Source organism: Bombina bombina, chromosome 9, assembly GCF_027579735.1.
Source record: "Bombina bombina isolate aBomBom1 chromosome 9, aBomBom1.pri, whole genome shotgun sequence".
In the NCBI taxonomy this organism is placed as follows: Eukaryota; Metazoa; Chordata; class Amphibia; order Anura; family Bombinatoridae; genus Bombina; species Bombina bombina.
Window position 1 is genome coordinate 227,850,684 of NC_069507.1, and position 20,986 is coordinate 227,871,669.

Sequence of the window (20,986 nt, forward strand, 5' to 3'; positions counted from 1 at the left end):
TCCACAAGGGAGATTTCATCTTTCAAGGTTATCAGCAAACCAAATAAAGAAAGAGGCTTTTCTTCACTGTGTACAAGACCACCTAGTAATGGGGGTGATCCACCCAGTTCCGCGGACGGAACAAGGGCAAGGATTTTACTCAAATCTGTTTGTGGTTCCCAAGAAAGAGGGAACCTTCAGACCAATCTTGGACCTAAAGATCTTAAACAAATTCCTAAGAGTTCCATCATTCAAAATGGAGACTATTTGAACCATCCTACCCATGATCCAAGAGGGTCAGTATATGACCACAGTGGACTTAAAGGATGCCTACCTTCACATACCAGTTTGTAGCTCTTCCCTTCGGGTTAGCTACGGCCCCGAGAATTTTTACAAAGGTTCTGGGCTCGCTTCTGGCGGTACTAAGACCGCGAGGCATAGCGGTGGCTCCGTACTTAGACGACATTCTGATACAAGCGTCAAGTTTTCAAAATGCAAAGTCTCATACAGAGATAGTTCTAGCATTTCTGAGGTCGCATGGGTGGAAAGTGAACATGGAAAAGAGTTCTCTGTTACCACTCACAAGGGTTTCCTTTCTAGGGACTCTTATAGATTCTGTAGAGATGAAGATTTACCTGACGGAGTCCAGGTTATCAAAAATCCTAAATGCTTGCCGTGTCCTTCATTCCATTCCAAGCCCATCAGTAGCTCAGTGCATGGAAGTAATCGGCTTAATGGTCGCGGCAATGGACATAGTGCCATTTGCGCGCCTGCATCTCAGACCGCTGCAATTATGCATGCTGAGTCAGTGGAATGGGGATTACTCAGATCTGTCCCCTTTACTAAATCTGGACCAGGAGACCAGAGATTCTCTTCTCTGGTGGTTGTCTCGGATTCATCTGTCCAAGGGAATGACTTTTCGCAGACCAGATTGGACGATTGTAACAACCGATGCCAGCCTTCTAGGCTGGGGTGCAGTCTGGAATTCCCTGAAGGCTCAGGGATCATGGACTCAGGAGGAGAAACTCCTTCCAATAAACATTCTGGAATTAAGAGCGATATTCAATGCTCTTCTAGCTTGGCCTCAGCAACACTGAGGTTCATCAGATTTCAGTCGGACAACATCACGACTGTGGCTTACATCAATCATCAAGGGGGAACCAGGAGTTCCCTAGCGATGTTAGAATTCTCAAAGATAATTCGCTGGGCAGAGTCTCACTCTTGCCATCTGTCAGCGATCTACATCCCAGGCGTGGAGAACTGGGAGGCGGACTTTCTAAGCCGCCAGACCTTTCACCCGGGGGAGTGGGAACTTCACCCGGAGATATTTGTTCAACTGATTCTTCGTTGGGGCGAACCGGAACTGGATCTCATGGCTTCTCGCCAGAACGCCAAGCTTCCTTGTTACGGATCCAGGTCCAGGGACCCGGGAGCGGTGCTGGTAGATGCACTAGCAGCCCCTTGGGTTTTCAACATGGCTTATGTGTTCCCACCGTTTCCGTTGCTGCCTCGTCTGATTGCCAGGATCAAACAGGAGAGAGCATCGGTGATTCTGATAGCGCCTGCATGGCCACGCAGGACCTGGTATGCAGACCTAGTGGACATGTCGTCCTGTCCGCCATGGTCTCTGCCTCTGAGGCAGGACCTTCTACTTCAGGGTCCTTTCAACCATCCAAGCCTAATTTCTCTGAGGCTGACTGCATGGAGATTGAACGCTTGATTCTATCAAAGCGTGGTTTCTCGGAGTCGGTTATTGATACATTGATACAGGCTCGGAAACCGGTTACCAGAAAAATTTACCATAAGATATGGCGTAAATATTTACATTGGTGTGAATCCAAGAGTTACTCATGGAGTAAGGTTAGGATTCCTAGGATATTGTCTTTTCTACAAGAGGGTTTAGAAAAGGGTTTATCCGCTAGTTCGTTAAAGGGACAGATTTCTGCTCTGTCTATTCTTTTACACAAACGTCTGGCAGAGAATCCAGACGTTCAGGCTTTTTGTCAGGCTTTGGCTAGGATTAAGCCTGTGTTTAAAACTGTTGCTCCTCCGTGGAGCTTAAACTTGGTTCTTAAAGTTCTTCAGGGTGTTCCGTTTGAACCCCTTCATTCCATTGATATTAAGCTTTTATCTTGGAAAGTTCTGTTTTTGATGGCTATTTCCTCGGCTCAAAGAGTCTCTGAGTTATCTGCCTTACATTGTGATTCTCCTTATCTGGTTTTTCATTCAGACAAGGTAGTTTTGCGTACTAAACCTGGGTTTTTACCTAAGGTTGTTTCTAATAGGAATATCAATCAGGAGATTGTTGTTCCATCATTATGTCCTAACCCTTCTTCAAAGAAGGAACGTCTTTTGCATAATCTGGACGTAGTCCGTGCCCTGAAGTTCTACTTACAGGCAACTAAGGATTTTCAGCAAACTTCTTCTCTGTTTGTCGTTTATTCTGGTCAGAGGAGAGGTCAAAAGGCTTCGGCCACCTCTCTCTCTTTTTGGCTTCGTAGCATAATACGCTTAGCCTATGAGACTGCTGGACAGCAGCCCCCTGAAAGAATTACAGCTCATTCCACTAGAGCTGTGGCTTCCACCTGGGCCTTTAAGAATGAGGCCTCTGTTGAACAGATTTGCAAGGCTGCAACTTGGTCTTCACTTCATACCTTTTCAAAATTTTACAAATTTGACACTTTTGCTTCTTCGGAGGCTGTTTTTGGGAGAAAGGTTCTACAGGCAGTTGTTCCTTCTGTTTAAAGTTCCTGCCTTGTCCCTCCCATCATCCGTGTACTTTAGCTTTGGTATTGGTATCCCATAAGTAATGGATGACCCATGGACTGAACACACTTAACAAGAGAAAACATAATTTATGCTTACCTGATAAATTTATTTCTCTTGTAGTGTGTTCAGTCCACGGCCCTGTCTTTTTTTGAGGCAGTTCTAAATTTTAATTAAAACTCCAGTCACCACTGCACCCTATAGTTTCTCCTTTCTCGTCTTGTTTCGGTCGAATGACTGGATATGACATGTGAGGGGTGGAGCTATATAGCAGCTCTGCTTGGGTGATCCTCTTGCAACTTCCTGTTGGGAAGGAGAATATATCCCATAAGTAATGGATGACCCGTGGACTGAACACACTACAAGAGAAATAAATTTATCAGGTAAGCATAAATTATGTTATTTGAGGAAGGGGATACTTTGTCCCTGAAAACGTCACTGTTCACAGTAAAGGATTACTTTTTTTTTTAAATGGCCAGAGTGTGCAAGTCTTTTGTGTATGTATGTGTGTGTGTGTGTATGTATGTATGTATATGTGTGTGTATATGTGTGTGTATATATATATATATATATATATATATATATATATATATATATATATATATATATATATAGTGTATATATGTACGGTATATATGTGTATATGTATGGTATGTATATGTATTTATAATTTTTTGCTCAAGACACTTGTCTGCTCCTGGGCATACCTCAGTATGCTCTCATTGAAAAGGGGGTACATCTCAACAAAGGATACTAAGTGAAGTAAATATGATAGAATATTTAAATAGTATGCTCTCATTTCATTTTCAATTCCATAACAAAATTTCATTTTCAATTCCATATCTTTTTAAAAAAAAGAAACTAAAAAAGATGAGTTTGTTTGGAGAAAAGGATTCTGTGTGCTTGTGTGATGTACACCTATAGATTGTCCAATGATAGCGGATATCTAAATCATTGTACCACAGTATGAATTGATTTGTGCCTATTGATTGTTCACTATAAATCCGCTCCCACTCACTACTAAATCTTGAATTCAATATTGCTTTGAAAATCAATTGGTTTTAATTTTTTTTGTTGTCATTTGTTCCATTTTATTTTTCCAGTATGACAAGGTCAAGCAAGAGCGAGATGAAGCTGTCAAAAAGCTGGAAGAGTTCAGCAAAAGTAAGTTTTCTCCATTACTGATCTACAAGAAAGATAATTTTGTTTATGTAAAGACTGCAATTTAAAGGGACACTTAAGTCATAATTAAACACTCATGATTCAGATACAGCAGCAATTTTAATCAACTTTCCAATTTACTTCCATTAACAAAATGTGCACATTCTTTTTATATTTACACTTTTGAATCACCAGCTCCTACTGAGCATGTGCAAGAATTCACAGAATATACATATGTGCATTTGTGATTGGCTGATGGCTGTCACATGATGCAGGAGGAGTGGAAATAGACAGAACTGTAATTTTGTCAGAAAAAAAAGTCTACTACTTTATTTGAAGTTCAGCACATAGCATTACAGGGCTGTGAGTTTTAAAATTACATGTTCTAATGAATTAGAGCATATCATTTTTCGACTCTAATGGCCCTTTTAGAAAGTCATATACCTAATATAACATATATATATAATCTCAGTATGGGTTTGATAGTATTAGTGTCTCTTTACGACACTTAACGTTACTTTCTGTAGACAGGAATTGTATGTGAGGAAAAAAGAGGAAGATGGATGGTCACAAGACATTCAGTGCTGTTTACTTGGCACAAGTTCCGTTTATGAGATTTTGAATATATGAGCCAGGCACTGATGCTATGTCTGAATCAAGAAAGGAAACATTTTGGGTTTCATGTCCCTTTAAAGAGGCAGTATACTATAAAATTGTTTTTACCTTAATGTGTTTCCAATTACTTTTTTTTACCAACTGCAGAATATAAAATGTATGAGAATTTGCTTTTTAAGGGATTATTGGTGTATATGAAATAACTGATTTTGTGTTTTATAGCCACAACCTAATAAAATTGGTTGAGCTTGTAGATATAATCAGATCTCTTTACTTTATTACATTGTGTACATATTCATGCGTCTTTATGTTATATCTATCCGTAAACCAAAAACCAATACTTGCAGAGAACAATGGAAATTAGCATTTTATTACCTTATCTCTTCTATAAACCACTAGGAGTGTAATTTCTTCTACTGGCTGTGTTTACAAAAACTTTCAGAATAGGTGGGGATACCACAGGCTAAATCAACTATTTGAAATGCCAATATAAGGGTAATGGAAATACTTGTAAACAATTTAATACACTCCAGCAGGTAAAATGAATAATTGGGAACAACATAAAGGGGAGAACATTTTTGAGTAAACTGTCCCTTTAACTATTTATCTTAAAGGTCCTGCACACCCAATGTGCAGTCTATGGGCTAGATCAGGGGTAGACAAAATATGGCATTAGGGCCAAATTAGACCCACCGCCTATTGTTGTACAGACTTCGTTAAGAATATTTTTCAAATTTTATAAATGGTTGAAAAAATAAAATAAAAACAATATTTTGTGAAGTTGGAAAATGCAATTTAAGTTTAAAATTCAGTGTCCATAAATAGTTTTATAAGAACACAACTCTTGTTCGTTTATCGTTTGTGGCTGTTTTTGTGCTACTGTAAATGTGCATACATGGCACTCTCATCGCACTTCAATATGCATTTCTTTCATGATTCAGATAGAGCAACTTTCTAATGTACTCCTATTATCAATTTTTCTTTGTTCTTTTGCTATCTTTATTTGAAAAAGAATGCATCTAAGCTAAGGAGCCAGACAATTTTTAGTTCAGTACTTTGGACAGATGGCCAAGGGGGGTTATTGCAGGATGCCTCGATATCGAGGCATCACTGCAATAACCGGAAAGCGGCTGGAAGCGAGCAGGATCGCTTCCAGCTGCTTTCCAGACCAAGGACGTACACCATACGTCCTCGGTCATTAACTGTATTTTTTTTGAGGACGTATGGCGTACGTCCTTGGTCGTTAAGGGGTTAAAGGGATATGAAACACCCCGTGTCCGGTCCACGGCGTCATCCATTACTTGTGGGAATATTCTCCCCCCTAACAGGAAATGGCAAAGAGCACAGCAAAAGCTGCCCATATAGCCCCTCCTCGGGCTCCGCCCCCCAGTCATTCTCTTTGCCGCTCTGAACAAGTAGCATCTCCACGGAGATGGTGAGGAGTATGTGGTCTTTAGTTGTAGTTTTTTATTCTTCTATCAAGAGTTTGTTATTTTAAAATAGTGCCGGTTTGTACTATTTACTCCAAAACAGAAAAGGATGAAGAGTTCTGTTTAAAAGAGGAGTATGATTTTAGCAGCAGTAACTAAAATCAATTGCTGTTCCCACGCAGGACTGTTGAGCCCAGAGAACTTCAGTTGGGGGGAACAGTTTGCAGACTTTTCTGCTCAAGGTATGACTAGTCCATTTTCTAACAAGACTGTGTAATGCTAGAAGTCATTTTCCCTCTTTGGGATCGGTAAGCCATTTTCTTAGACTCTTAACAGAATGAAAGGCTTATTATGGGCTATATACTGGTTGACACTCTTGTGGGCTAAATTGATTGATTTATTTAAGTATTTTATGAAGTTTGAAGTGATTTTCAAAACTTTTAGTGTGTGGGAACGTTTTTAGGCGCCAGGCATTAGTTTAGACACCTTCCCAGTCAGGAAGGGCCTTTCACTATAGTAGGCAGAGCCTCATTTTCGTGCCATAATTGCGCAGTTTCTTTTGGATGCAGTGCATGCAGCTTCATGTGAGAGGGTCTGGTGGTCATTGAAAACGTTCCTGGAAGGCTTATTTGGGTATCGTATAACCCCCAAGGACAGGTGAAGTTGCAGCAAACGCTGTGGCTGGGACTGTAGTGGAGTTAAAATTGCTAATTGATAAAACAGCTCCGGTTTCCTCATTTAAGGGGTTACAAGCTTGAAAATTGGGGTGCAATACTTTTAAAGCATTAAGACACTAGGGTGAAAATTTGGTAAAGATTGGATATTTGCTTCATAGTTTTTCACACATTCAGAAATAAAGTGTGCTCTGTATAACATTTAAAGAGACAGTAACGGTTTTGCTTAAAAACGTTTTTTTTGCATTTTTACCCTGTGTAAGCCTGTCTAGCATGTCTGTACCTTCAGATAGAACATGTTCTGTATGTATGGAGGCCAAGGTGGTCCCCCCTTCAAATGTATGTGATAATTGTGCCATGGCGTCCAGACAAAGTAAGGACAGTACTGTCACATTTAATAAGGTTGCCCAAGATGATTCCTCAAATGAAAGTAGTGGGGATAGTTCTTCATCCTCTCCTTCTGTGTCAATACCAGTTATGCCCGTGCAGGCGACCCCTAGTACATCTAGCGCGCCAATGCTTGTTACTATGCAGCAATTAACGGCAGTAATGGATAATTCCATAGCTAATATTTTATCCGAAATGCCAGCATTTCAAAGAAAGCGTGATTGCTCAGTTTTAAATACATTGGAGCAAGAAGGCGCTGACGATAATTTATCTGTCATACCCTCACACCAGTCAGAAGTGGCAGTGAGGGAGGGTTTGTCGGAGGGAGAACTTTCTGATTCAGGAAGAATTTCTCAACAGGCAGAACCTGATGTTGTGACGTTTAAATTTAAGTTAGAGCATCTCCTCGCATTATTTAAGGAGGTACTAACTACGCTGGATGATTGTGACTCTTTGGTCATTCCAGAAAAATTGTGCAAGATGGACAAATTCCTAGAGGTCCCGGTGCACCCTGATGCCTTTCCGATACCTAAAAGGGTGGGGGACATAGTGACTAAGGAGTGGGAGAAGCCTGGCATACCTTTTGTCCCACCTCCTATATTTAAGAAATTGTTCCCTATGGTCGACCCAAGGAAGGACACATGGCAAACAGTCCCTAAGGTTGAGGGGGCAGTTTCTACGCTAGCCAAACGCACGACTATTCCCATTGAGGACAATTGTGCTTTCAAAGATCCTATGGATAAAAAATTGGAGGGTTTGCTTAAAAAGATTTTTGTTCAGCAAGGTTACCTCCTACAACCAATTTTGTGCAATATTCCTGTCACTACGGCGTCGATGAACTAGAAAAGTCTAAGGAGACTCCATATGAGGAAGTCATGGACAGAATCCACGCACTTAAGTTAGCTAATTCCTTTATTTTAGATGCCGCTTTGCAATTAGCAAGATTAGCGGCGAAAAATTCAGGGTTTGCAATTGTGGCACGCAGAGCGCTCTGGCTAAAGTCTTGGTCGGCGGATGTATCTTCCAAGACAAAATTGCTTAATATCCCTTTCAAAGGTAAGACCCTTTTTGGGCCAGAATTGAAAGAAATTATTTCAGACATCACTGGGGGGAAGGGCCATGCCCTCCCACAGGATAGGCCTTTCAAGGCTAAGAATAAGTCCAATTTTTGTTCCTTTCGTAATTTCAGGAACGGACCGGCTTCTAACTCTGCAGCCTCTAGACAAGAGGGTAATGCTTCCCAGGCTAAGCCAGCTTGGAAACCAATGCAAGGCTGGAACAAGGGCAAACAGGCCAAGAAGCCTGCTGCTTGCTACCAAGACAGCATGAAGGGGTAGCCCCCGATCCGGGACCGGATCTAGTAGGGGGCAGACTCTCTCTCTTTGCTCAGGCTTGGGCAAGAGATGTTCCGGATCCCTGGGCACTAGAAATAGTCTCTCAGGGTTATCTTCTAGAATTCAAGGAACTTCCTCCAAGGGGGAGGTTCCACATGTCTCGCTTATCTTCAGACCAAATAAAGAGACAGGCATTCTTACATTGTGTAGAAGACCTGTTAAAGATGGGAGTGATACACCCAGTTCCAACAGTGGAACACGGTCAGGGGTTTTATTCAAACCTGTTTGTAGTTCCCAAAAAAGAGGGAACTTTCAGGCCAATTCTGGATTTAAAAATTCTAAACAAGTTTCTCAGAGTTCCATCGTTCAAAATGGAAACCATTCGAACAATTTTACCTACAATCCAGGAGGGTCAATATATGACTACCGTGGATTTAAAGGATGCGTACCTACATATTCCTATCCACAAAGATCATCATCAGTTCCTAAGGTTCGCCTTTCTGGACAAACATTACCAGTTCGTGGCTCTCCCGTTCGGTTTAGCCACTGCTCCCAGAATTTTCACAAAGGTGCTAGGGTACCTTCTGGCGGCTCTAAGACTGAGGGGCATTGCAGTAGCACCTTATCTAGACGACATTCTAATTCAAGCGTCGTCTCTTTCCAAGGCAAAGGCTCATACAGACATTGTTCTAGCCTTTCTCAGATCTCACGGATGGAAGGTGAACGTAGAAAAGAGTCCCCTGTCTCCGTCAACAAGAGTTCCCTTTTTGGGAACAATAATAGATTCTTTAGAAATGAAGATCTTCCTGACAGAAGTCAGAAAGTCAAAGCTTCTAAACGCTTGTCAAGTTCTTCACTCTATTCTGCAGCCTTCCATAGCTCGGTGCATGGAAGTAGTAGGATTGATGGTTGCAGCAATGGACATAGTTCCTTTTGCTGAAATTCATCTAAGACCATTACAACTGTGCATGCTCAATCAGTGGAATGGGGACTATGCAGACTTGTCTCCACAGATTCAAGTAGACCAGGTAACCAGAGACTCACTCCGTTGGTGGTTGACTCAGGATCACCTGTCTCAGGGGATGAGTTTCCGCAGACCAGAGTGGGTCATTGTCACGACCGACGCCAGTCTATTAGGCTGGGGCGCGGTCTGGGATTCCCTGAAAGCTCAGGGTCTATGGTCTCGGGAAGAGTCTCTTCTTCCGATAAACATTCTGGAACTGAGAGCGATATTCAATGCTCTCCGGGCTTGGCCTCAGCTAGCGAAGGCCGGATTCATAATATTCCAGTCGGACAACATGACGACTGTAGCTTACATCAACCATCAGGGGGGAACAAAGAGTTCCTTGGCGATGAGAGAGGTATCCAAGATCATCAAATGGGCGGAGGATCACTCCTGCCATCTATCTGCAATTCACATCCCAGGAGTAGACAACTGGGAGGCGGATTATCTGAGTCGTCAGACTTTCCATCCGGGGGAGTGGGAACTCCACCCAGAGGTCTTTGCCCAGTTAACCCAATTATGGGGCATTCCAGACATGGATCTGATGGCGTCTCGTCAGAACTTCAAGGTTCCTTGCTACGGGTCCAGATCCAGGGATCCCAAAGCGACTCTAGTGGATGCATTAGTGGCGCCTTGGTCGATCAACCTAGCTTATGTGTTCCCACCGTTTCCTCTCCTTCCCAGGCTCGTAGCCAGGATCAAACAGGAGAAGGCCTCTGTGATTCTGATAGCTCCTGCGTGGCCACGCAGGACTTGGTATGCAGACCTGGTGAATATGTCATCGGCTCCACCATGGAAGCTACCTTTGAGACAGGATCTTCTAGTACAAGGTCCATTCGAACATCCAAATCTAGTTTCTCTGCAGCTGACTGCTTGGAAATTGAACGCTTGATTTTATCCAAGCGTGGGTTTTCAAATTCAGTGATAGATACTCTGGTTCAAGCCAGAAAACCTGTGACTAGAAAGATTTACCATAAAATATGGAAAAAATATATCTGTTGGTGCGAATCCAAGGGATTCTCCTGGAGTAAGATTAAAATTCCTAAGATTCTTTCCTTTCTCCAAGAGGGTTTGGATAAAGGGTTGTCAGTGAGTTCTCTAAAAGGACAGATTTCTGCTTTATCTGTTTTGTTACACAAACGACTGGCAGCTGTGCCAGATGTACAAGCTTTTGTACAGGCTTTGGTCAGAATCAAGCCTGTTTACAGAACCATGACTCCTCCTTGCAGTCTAAATTTAGTTCTTTCAGTTCTTCAAGGGGTTCCGTTTGAACCTTTACATTCCATAGATATCAAGTTACTATCTTGGAAAGTCCTGTTTTTGGTTGCTATTTCTTCTGCTAGAAGAGTTTCTGAATTATCTGCTTTGCAGTGTGATCCACCTTATCTGGTGTTCCATTCAGATAAGGTTGTTTTGTGCACTAAACCTGGTTTTCTTCCAAAAGTAGTTTCTAACAAGAATATTAACCAGGAAATAGTTGTTCCTTCTCTGTGTCCGAATCCAGTTTCTAAGAAGGAATGTTTGTTACACAATTTAGATGTAGTCCGCGCTTTAAAGTTCTATTTAGATGCAACAAAGGATTTCAGACAAACCTCATCTTTGTTTGTCGTTTACTCTGGTAAGAGGAGAGGACAAAAAGCTACTGCTACCTCTCTTTCTTTCTGGCTGAAAAGCATCATCCAATTGGCTTATGAGACTGCCGGACGGCAGCCTCCTGAACGAATCACAGCTCACTCTACTAGGGCTGTGGCTTCCACTTGGGCCTTCAAGAACGAGGCTTCTGTTGATCAGATATGTAAGGCAGCGACTTGGTCTTCTCTGCACACTTTTGCCAAATTCTATAAATTTGATACTTATGCTTCTTCGGAGGCTATTTTTGGGAGAAAGGTTTTGCAAGCCGTGGTGCCTTCTGTCTAGGTAACCTGATTGGCTCCCTCTCTTCATCCGTGTCCTAAAGCTTTGGTATTGGTTTCCACGAGTAATGGATGACGCCGTGGACCGGACACACCAATGTTGGAGAAAACAGAATTTATGCTTACCTGATAAATTACTTTCTCCAACGGTGTGTCCAGTCTACGGCCCGCCCTGTTTTTTTAATCAGGTTTGAAAAAATTTCTTTCTCTATACACTACAGTCACCACGGCACCCTATAGTTTCTCCTTTTTTCTCCTAACCGTCGGTCGAATGACTGGGGGGCGGAGCCCGAGGAGGGGCTATATGGGCAGCTTTTGCTGTGCTCTTTGCCATTTCCTGTTAGGGGGGAGAATATTCCCACAAGTAATGGATGACGCCGTGGACCGGACACACCGTTGGAGAAAGTAATTTATCAGGTAAGCATAAATTCTGTTTTTCAAACAGAGCATACAATTTTAAAAATGTTTCCAATTGACTTCTATTATCAAATTTGCTTTGTTCCAGTGATATTCTGTGTTGAAGAGATACCTAGGTAGCTGTCTGGAGCTCTACAAGGCAGGAAATTGTGCTGCCATCTAGTTCTTCCTCAAATAGATAACATTCTTGCAAAACTGCTGCCATATAGTGCTCCAGAAATGGATCGGATTCTAAGCCTATGTCCCTGCATTTCAACAAAAGATACCAAGAGAACAAGCAAAATTTGTTGTTAGAAGTAAATCAGATAGTTGTTTAAAATCACGTGCTCTTTCTGAATTATGAAGGAAAAATGTTGGGTTAATATCTCTTTAAACAGCAATCAGTGTACATTTTCTGAGTCATTAATTTCTTTGTTATATTGAAATTGGTCAATACGTTTTCTCTCATGGCCTTGAGCTACCTACACGATATCCTGGCCTGCAAAGCCGAAAATATTTACTGGCCTTTTCCAGAAAAAGTTTGCCGACCCTTGGGCTGGATTATTAGATTATTAGAGTATTGAGCTTTATATATTTCCCACTACACAATTATTTTGAGTGGCATCTTTCAACCCTTGCAAGCGACAACAGCATTTGAGGATGCGATTCAGCGATTCTGCATGACTGTAAGAAGATTGCAAATAAAAATGCCGTCCTATGAAGGTAACCAAGCAGATGGCATCCGCTGAAACTCCCAAGAGAAATATTCCAGTCTTAAAAGAACAGAAAACCCTAAATGTATCTTTCATGATTCAGCTAGAACAGAACGTACAATTTTAAACAACTTTCTAAAGTACTTCTTTTACGTTTTCTCAGTTTTCTTGTTATCCTTTGTTAAAAAGCAGAAAAGTAAGTTCAGGAGCGTGCACGTGTCTACATCAGTTTTGCAACAATGTTATACATTAGCAGGAGCACTAGATGGCAGTACTATTTTCTGTCATGAAGTGTCAGACATGTGCACGCTACCTAGCTAGATATCTCTTCAACAAAGATTAACAAGAGAACAAAGCAAATTTGATATTAGAAGTAAATTAGAAACTTGGGGTTTTAATGGTTTTTGATTTTTAAGGATGAAAAAAACTACCAAAATTAAAGTAATCACATTTTTTTTAACATATCCTACAGCCATTAAAAAACACTTCTACCCATGTAGATAATCGAATTAAAGGGACAGTCAACACTCAATGTAACTTAAAGGGACACTGTACCCAATTTTTTTCTTTTGTAATTCAGAAAGAACATGCAATTTTAAGCAAGTTTCTAATTTACTCCTATTATCAATTTTTCTTCGTTCTCTTGCTATCATTATTTGAAAAAGAAGACATCTAAGCTTTTTTTTTGTTTCAGTACTCTGGACAGCACTTTTTTATTGGTGGATCAATTAATCCACCAATCAGCAAGGACAACCCAGGTTGTTCACCAAAAATGGGCTGGCATCTAAACTTACATTCTTGCATTTCAAATAAAAATGAAGAAAATTTGATAATAGGAGTAAATTAGAAAGTTGCTTAAAATTTCATGCTCAATCTGAATCACGAAAGAAAAAAATTGGGTACAGTGTCCCTTTAAGGCCATACCATAGATCCGGAATAGAAGATGCAGCTACACCACATCGATGTTGATGAGTGCTAACGGTATTGGAGTAATCACCGAAAATACATAGCTTTATTCCTTGAAAATATGGCCGTCAAACTCCCACTACTATTACGTATGAACCTTCTTTTTAATTGAATCCTCCAATTGCAAGGAAATCCTCGGTCGGTTTGCGAGCGTGCAGAAGATAATGCGCATGCACATTATCAAAACAGAACCATCACCCTTTAAAAAATGAACGAGCATGTTAAGACATTAGAGAAGGGGATGAAGGAGGAGGGAGAGGAGTTTGGCGGCCATATCTTCATGGAATAAACCAATATTTTCATTGATTACTCCAATACCGTTAGAGCTTATCGACATGCGATGCGGTGTAGCTGCATCTTCTATTCCTGATCTTAAGGTATGGCTTTAAGTTACATCAGGTGTTGACTGTCCCTTTAAGTGCCAGGGTTTTCCTGCTTGTCCTTCCTTTTCAAAACTCAAACACATGCTCACGTTTTACTCACTTTTACATTCCAGTTTAGCACCTATCTGCATATTGTCTGTTTGACCAGATTTTGACACCATGCTGCTCGTGACCGGACGTTTGGCCGACGGACATTTGGCCGAAACACAAGTGGCTGTCAGATAACAGTCCGGCCACGAGATAGATAGATAGAAAGATTTGATAGATACATAGATTAGATAGATAGATCAATAGATGCGATAGATAAATTTGATAGATACAATAGATAGATAGATTTGATAGATAAATAGATAGATTTGATAGATAGCAATGGACAGACACACATTACTTGCACATTTATGGAGGTCCATCCAACTACTGAGTATCTGCAATTTCCAAGTAGCAGATTTTGCTGGGATAGTTCCATCCCAATAAATCAGACATTTATAATTTGTTTTAGTGCTGGTGGGCTCCAGCAGTTAAAGGGACAGTATACACTCATTTTCATATAACTGCATGTAATAGACACTACTATAAAGAATAATATGCATAGATACCGATATAATAATCCAGTATAAAACCGTTTAAAAACTTACTTAGAAGCTCCCAGTTTAGCTCTGTTGAAAAGGCTAGCTAGGACACCCACTGCAAGTGGTTGTATAGCAAAAAAAAAAGACACTCCCACCCTCCCCCTTCCTCTACATATGAAAAGACTCTTTACATAAGCAGGAGCAAGCTGGAGTAGGAATACATCAGTATACTTTAAAACTTTGGGGCTTTGAAAATCAGCACAATATTATTTAAAAATAAGCAAAACTATACTTTTTTTATATAATTATTTTAAAAACCTTTATAGGCTATATAAATGGATCATCTACATTTAAGTAAAGAAAAATCTAGTGTATAATGTCCCTTTAAACTGGATTACTTTAAAGGGACATTATACACTCATTTTTTTCTTTGCATATATGTTTTGTAGATGATCTATTTATATAGCCCATAAGTTTTTTTTTTTTTTTAAATAAATGTATAGTTTTATTTTTGAATAACATTGCTCTGATTTTCAGACTCCTAACCAAGCCACAAAGTTTTATTTGAATACCATCAGCTACCTTCTCCAGCTTGCTCCTGTTTGTGTAAAGGGTCTTTTCATATGCAAAAGAAGGGGGAGGGGGGAGTGTCTTATTTGCCACTTGCAGTGGGCTTTCCAGCTACCTTTTCAACAGAGCTAAACTGGAAGCTTCTAAGTAAGTTTTTAAACAGTTTTATACTGGATTTTTATATCAGTATCTGTGCATCTTATTCTTTATAGTAGTGTCTATTACATGCAGTTATATGAAAATGAGTGTATACTGCCCCTTTAAACTACAGTCATCCGGTCATCAGATATAAAGCTTTTTTAAAGGGACACTCAAGTCAAAATTAAACTTTCATTATTCAGATAGAGCATGCAATTTTAAACAACTTTCCAATTTACTTCCATTAACAACATGTGCACAGTCTTTTCATATTTAAACTTTTTGAGTCACCAGATCCTACTGAGCATGTGCAAGAATAAGTGTGTATGCATTTGTGATTGGCTGATGTGTCACATGGTACGTGTATGCATTTGTGATTGGCTGATGGCTGTCACATGGTACAGGGGGAGTGGAAATATATATAACTTTTAAAATTCTCAATAAAAAAATCTGCTACTCATTTGAAGTTCAGACTAAGTGCTATTGCATTGTCTTGTTATCTTGCATTTGTTGATTATGCAAATCTACTGTGTTGACTGGTCCTTTAAGTCACTCTCATCTCACACTGCATGCTTTCTTTTTGAATGGGATTAAAGGATCAGCAAATACAGTAGATTTGCAAAATCAACAAATGATAAAAAGACAATGTAACAGCACCTAGTCTGAACTTGAGTAGTAGATTTTTTGTTCCTGACAAATTCCAGTTATGTCTATTTCCCCTCCTACTGTATCATGTGACAGCCATCAGCCAATCACAAATGCATATACATATATTCTGTGAATTCTTGCACATGCTCAGTAGGAGCTTGTGACACAAAAAGTGTAAATATAAAAAGACTGTGCACATTTTGTTAATGGAAGTAAATTGGAAAGTTGTTTAAAATTGCTGCTCTATCTGAATAATGAAGGTTTAATTTTGACTTGAGTGTCCTTTTAACCACTGACCTACTTGTTTTCTCCATTTCCACTTATACCTCCATTTTCATGGAAAACTTAGCTGAAACAGTGGCCTTGTTTCTTTATCCAGCAAAATATATTTTGCTTCCTCTTCTTATGAGAATACCTAATTTAATGTCTACTCTTCCGTGCAGATGTATAGTCTTATGGTGACTAAACAGTGCTGTTTGTGGATTATCTGTTCCAGTGGTTGATGTGCTCTTGGGGGGCTCACAAGATGTCCATGTTCGCTGGCTATTATTGTTTTAGGATACATTTTCTGTATGGATGTAGTTACAGGAAATTTATTTGGAGTGAATAGATTTGTCATCTTCTTTCTTTCTTTTTTTTTTAACAGGAGGGTTTTATAAAAGGTCTCTGCTCTAGTGCAATGAAAGTCTAGCTTTCAAGTTAAGTTGACCTAGAAGTAATTTATTTAGCTTTTTTTAAGCAGCAGCCTATGCTCCATGTAGTGCAAGTCTCTTGTGCCTGTGGGATTTACTGCTAGTCTTCTAAGCTTGATGATCTATTGTTTTAAGCTATATGAGGAAGGATCCCTCTGGGATCTGATCCTAAAGACAGTATATCTTTTGGCTGTTACCTCTGACAGATGAGTAGGGGGGCTACAAGTTTTATCCTATCATTCACCTTTGTTTTTCATAGACATTAAAGAGTTCTCCTGTTAGTACCTGAATTGTTACCAAAGGGGATTTCACACTCTCATTCCTAACAATACATCTTCCTTTTTGTACCAATAACTAGCCAGTGAATGCTAAAAAGCTATACACTGGACAAGGTTCAATACATTCACATCTATATTGATCAGACAATTAAATGAAGGCAAACTGGTAGACTGCTAGTAATTCCATAGGTCTACAGTTTTAGAGACCTAAAAAATATAGATTTCTCCAACATTGGTGTGTCCGGTCCACGGCGTCATCCTTACTTGTGGGATATCTCTTCCCCAACAGGAAATGGCAAAGAGTCCCAGCAAAGCTGGCCATATAGTCCCTCCTAGGCTCCGCCCACCCCAGTCATTCTCTTTGCCGTTGCACAGGCAACATCTCCACGGAGATGGTTAAGAGTTTTTTGGTGTTTAAATGTAGTTTTTATTCTTCTATCAAGTGTTTGTTATTTTAAAATAGTGCTGGTATGTACTATTTACTCTGAAACAGAAAAGGATGAAGATTTCTGTTTGTGAGAAGAAGATGATTTTAGCAGACAGTAACTAAAATCGATTGCTGTTTCCACATAGGACTGTTGAGATGAAGTAACTTCAGTTGGGGGAAACAGTTAGCAGGCTTTTCTGCTTAAGGTATGACTAGCCATATTTCTAACAAGACGATGTAATGCTGGAAGGCTGTCATTTCCCCTCATGGGGACCGGTAAGCCATTTTCTTAGTCAAACAAACAGAATAAAGGGCTTATTATGGGCTAAAAAACTGGTAGACATTTTTATGGGCTAAATCGATTGCTTTATTTGGGCATTTTATTCATATTTATGCTGACAATTTGCATTTATAAACTTGGGGAACGTTTATTAAACGGCAGGCACTGTGTTAGACACCTTTTCCAGTCAGGGGGCCTTCCTAGTTGTAGACTGAGCCTCATTTTCGCGCCATTACTGCGCAGTTGTTTTTTGAGAGCAGGGCATGCAGATGCATGTGTGAGGATCTAAAAATTGCTGGAAAAGCTTCTAGAAGGCGTCAATTGGTATCGTATTCCCCTCTGGGCTTGGTTGGGTCTCAGCAAAGACTATAGCTGGGACTGTATAGGGGTTAAATTTATAAACGGCTCCGGTTCCGTTATTTTAAGGGTTAAAGCTCTGAAATTTGGTGTGCAATACTATTAATGCTTTAAGACACTGTGGTAATTTTTGAACAATTCCTTCATACTTTTTCACATATTCAGTAATAAAGTGTTTTCTGTTTAAAATTTAAAGAGACAGTAACGGTTTTGTTTTAAAACGTTTTTTGTGCTTTGTTGACAAGTTTAAGCCTGTTTAACATGTCTGTACCTTCAGATAAGCTATGTTCTATATGTATGAAAGCCAATGTGTCTCCCCATTTAAATTTATGTGATAATTGTGCCATAGCGTCCAAACAAAGTAAGGACAGTACTGCCACAGATAATGAAATTGCCCAAGATGATTCCTCAGATGAGGGGAGTAAACATGATACTACATCATCTCCTACTGTGTCTACACCAGTTTTGCCCACGCAGGAGGCCCCTAGTACATCTAGTGCGCCAATACTTATTACCATGCAACAATTAACAGCTGTAATGGATAACTCCATAGCAAATATTTTATCCAAAATGCCTACTTATCAGAGAAAGCGCGATTGCTCTGTTTTAAACACTGAAGAGCAGGAGGGCGCTGATGATAATTGTTCTGTCATACCCTCACACCAATCTGAAGGGGCCATGAGGGAGGTTTTGTCAGATGGAGAAATTTCAGATTCAGGAAAAATTTCTCAACAAGCTGAACCTGATGTTGTGACATTTAAATTTAAATTAGAACATCTCCGCGCACTGCTTAAGGAGGTGTTATCTACTCTGGATGATTGTGACAACTTGGTCATTCCAGAGAAATTATGCAAGATGGACAAGTTCCTAGAGGTTCCAGTGCACCCTGACGCTTTTCCTATACCCAAGCGGGTGGCGGACATAGTAAATAAGGAGTGGGAAAAGCCCGGCATACCTTTTGTCCCCCCCCCTATATTTAAGAAATTATTTCCTATGGTCGACCCCAGAAAGGACTTATGGCAGACAGTCCCTAAGGTCGAGGGGGCAGTTTCTACCCTAAACAAACGCACTACTATTCCTATAGAAGATAGTTGTGCTTTCAAAGATGCTATGGATAAAAAATTGGAAGGTTTGCTTAAAAAGATTTTTGTACAGCAAGGTTACCTTCTACAACCCATTTCGTGCATTGTTCCTGTCACTACAGCAGCGTGGTTCTGGTTCGAGGAACTAAAAAAGTCGCTCAGTAGAGAGACTCCATATGAGGAGGTTATGGACAGAGTTCACGCACTTAAATTGGCTAACTCTTTTAGATGCCGCTTTGCAATTAGCTAGATTAGCGGCGAAAAATTCAGGGTTTGCTATCGTGGCGCGCAGAGCGCTTTGGCTAAAGTCTTGGTCAGCAGATGTGTCATCCAAGACAAAATTGCTTAACATCCCTTTCAAAGGTAAAACTCTATTTGGACCAGAATTGAAAGAGATTATTTCAGACATCACTGGGGGAAAGGGCCACGCCCTTCCACAAGATAGGTCTTTCAAGGCTAAAAATAAGTCTAATTTTCGTTCCTTTCGCAATTTCAGGAACGGACCGGCCTCTAATTCTGCATCCTCTAAGCAAGAGGGTAATGCCTCACAACCCAAACCAGCCTGGAAACCGATGCAAGGCTGGAACAAGGGTAAGCAGGCCAAGAAGCCTGCCGCTGCTAACAAAACAGCATGAAGGAGTAGCCCCCGATCCGTGACCGGATCTAGTGGGGGGCAGACTCTCTCTCTTTGCTCAGGCTTGGGCAAGAGATGTTCAGGATCCCTGGGCGCTAGAAATAGTTTCTCAAGGTTATCTCCTGGAATTCAAGGAACTACCCCCAAGGGGAAGGTTCCACATGTCTCACTTATCCTCAAACCAAATAAAGAGACAGGCATTCTTACATTGTGTAGAAGACCTGTTAAAGATGGGAGTGATACACCCAGTTCCAATAAAGGAACAAGGAATGGGATTTTATTCCAATCTGTTCGTAGTTCCCAAAAAAGAGGGAACTTTCAGACCAATTTTGGATTTGAAGATCCTAAACAAATTTCTCAGGGTACCATCGTTCAAGATGGAAACCATTCGAACGATTCTACCCACTATCCAGGAAAGTCAATTTATGACTACCGTGGATCTAAAGGATGCGTACCTACATATTCCTATCCACAAAGAACATCATCAGTTCCTAAGGTTCGCTTTTCTGGACAAGCATTACCAGTTTGTGGCCCTCCCATTCGGGTTAGCCACTGCTCCAAGGATTTTCACAAAGGTGCTAGGGTCCCTTCTAGCGGTTCTAAGACCGAGGGGCATTGCAGTAGTACCTTACTTGGACGACATTCTAATACAAGCGTCGTTCCTGTCAAAAGCAAAGGCTCATACAGACATCGTTCTGGCCTTTCTCAGATCACACGGATGGAAGGTGAACATAGAAAAAAGTTCTCTGTCTCCGTCGACAAGAGTTCCCTTCTTGGGAACAATAATAGTTCCTTAGAAATGAGGATTTTTCTGACAGAGGTCAGAAAATCAAAACTTCTAAGCTCTTGTCAAGCTCTTCATTCTGTTCCTCGTCCTTCCATAGCGCAGTGCATGGAAGAAGTAGGGTTGATGGTTGCAGCAATGGACATAGTTCCTTTTGCATGAATTCATCTAAGACCATTACAACTGTGCATGCTCAAACAGTGGAATGGGGACTATACAGACTTGTCTCCAATGATTCAAGTAGATCAGAAGACCAGAGATTCACTCCGTTGGTGGCTGACCCTGGACCATCTGTCCCAGGGAATGAGCTTCCGCAGACCAGAGTGGGTCATTGTCACGACCGACGCCAGTCTAGTGGGCTGGGGCGCGGTCTGGGAATCCCTGAAAGCTCAGGGTCTATGGTCTCGGGAAGAGTCTCTTCTCCCGATAAACATTCTGGAACTGAGAGCGATATTCAATGCTCTCAGGGCTTGGCCTCAACTAGCAAAGGCCAGATTCATAAGGTTCCAATCAGACAACATGACGACCGTTGCGTATATCAATCATCAGGGGGGAACAAGGAGTTCCCTGGCGATGAAAGAAGTGACCAAAATAATTCAATGGGCGGAGGATCACTCCTGCCACCTGTCTGTGATCCACATCCCAGGTGTGGAAAACTGGGAGGCGGATTTTCTGAGTCGTCAGACATTCCATCCGGGGGAGTGGGAACTCCACCCGGAGATCTTTGCCCAAATAACCCAATTATGGGGCATTCCAGACATGGATCTGATGGCGTCTCGTCAGAACTTCAAGGTTCCTTGCTACGGG

At 40.9% G+C, this 20,986-nt stretch overlaps 1 protein-coding gene across 1 annotated transcript in view; it reads left to right on the top strand.

Moving 5' to 3' along the window:
• SHTN1 (shootin 1) overlaps window positions 1-20,986 on the top strand; it is a 467,849-nt gene that overhangs the window by 70,722 nt on the left and 376,141 nt on the right. The window contains exon 3 of the mRNA XM_053692982.1: window positions 3,849-3,909. Within this exon, the coding sequence (XP_053548957.1) occupies window positions 3,849-3,909 (61 nt within the window). The remainder of the gene's footprint in view (window positions 1-3,848; window positions 3,910-20,986) is intronic.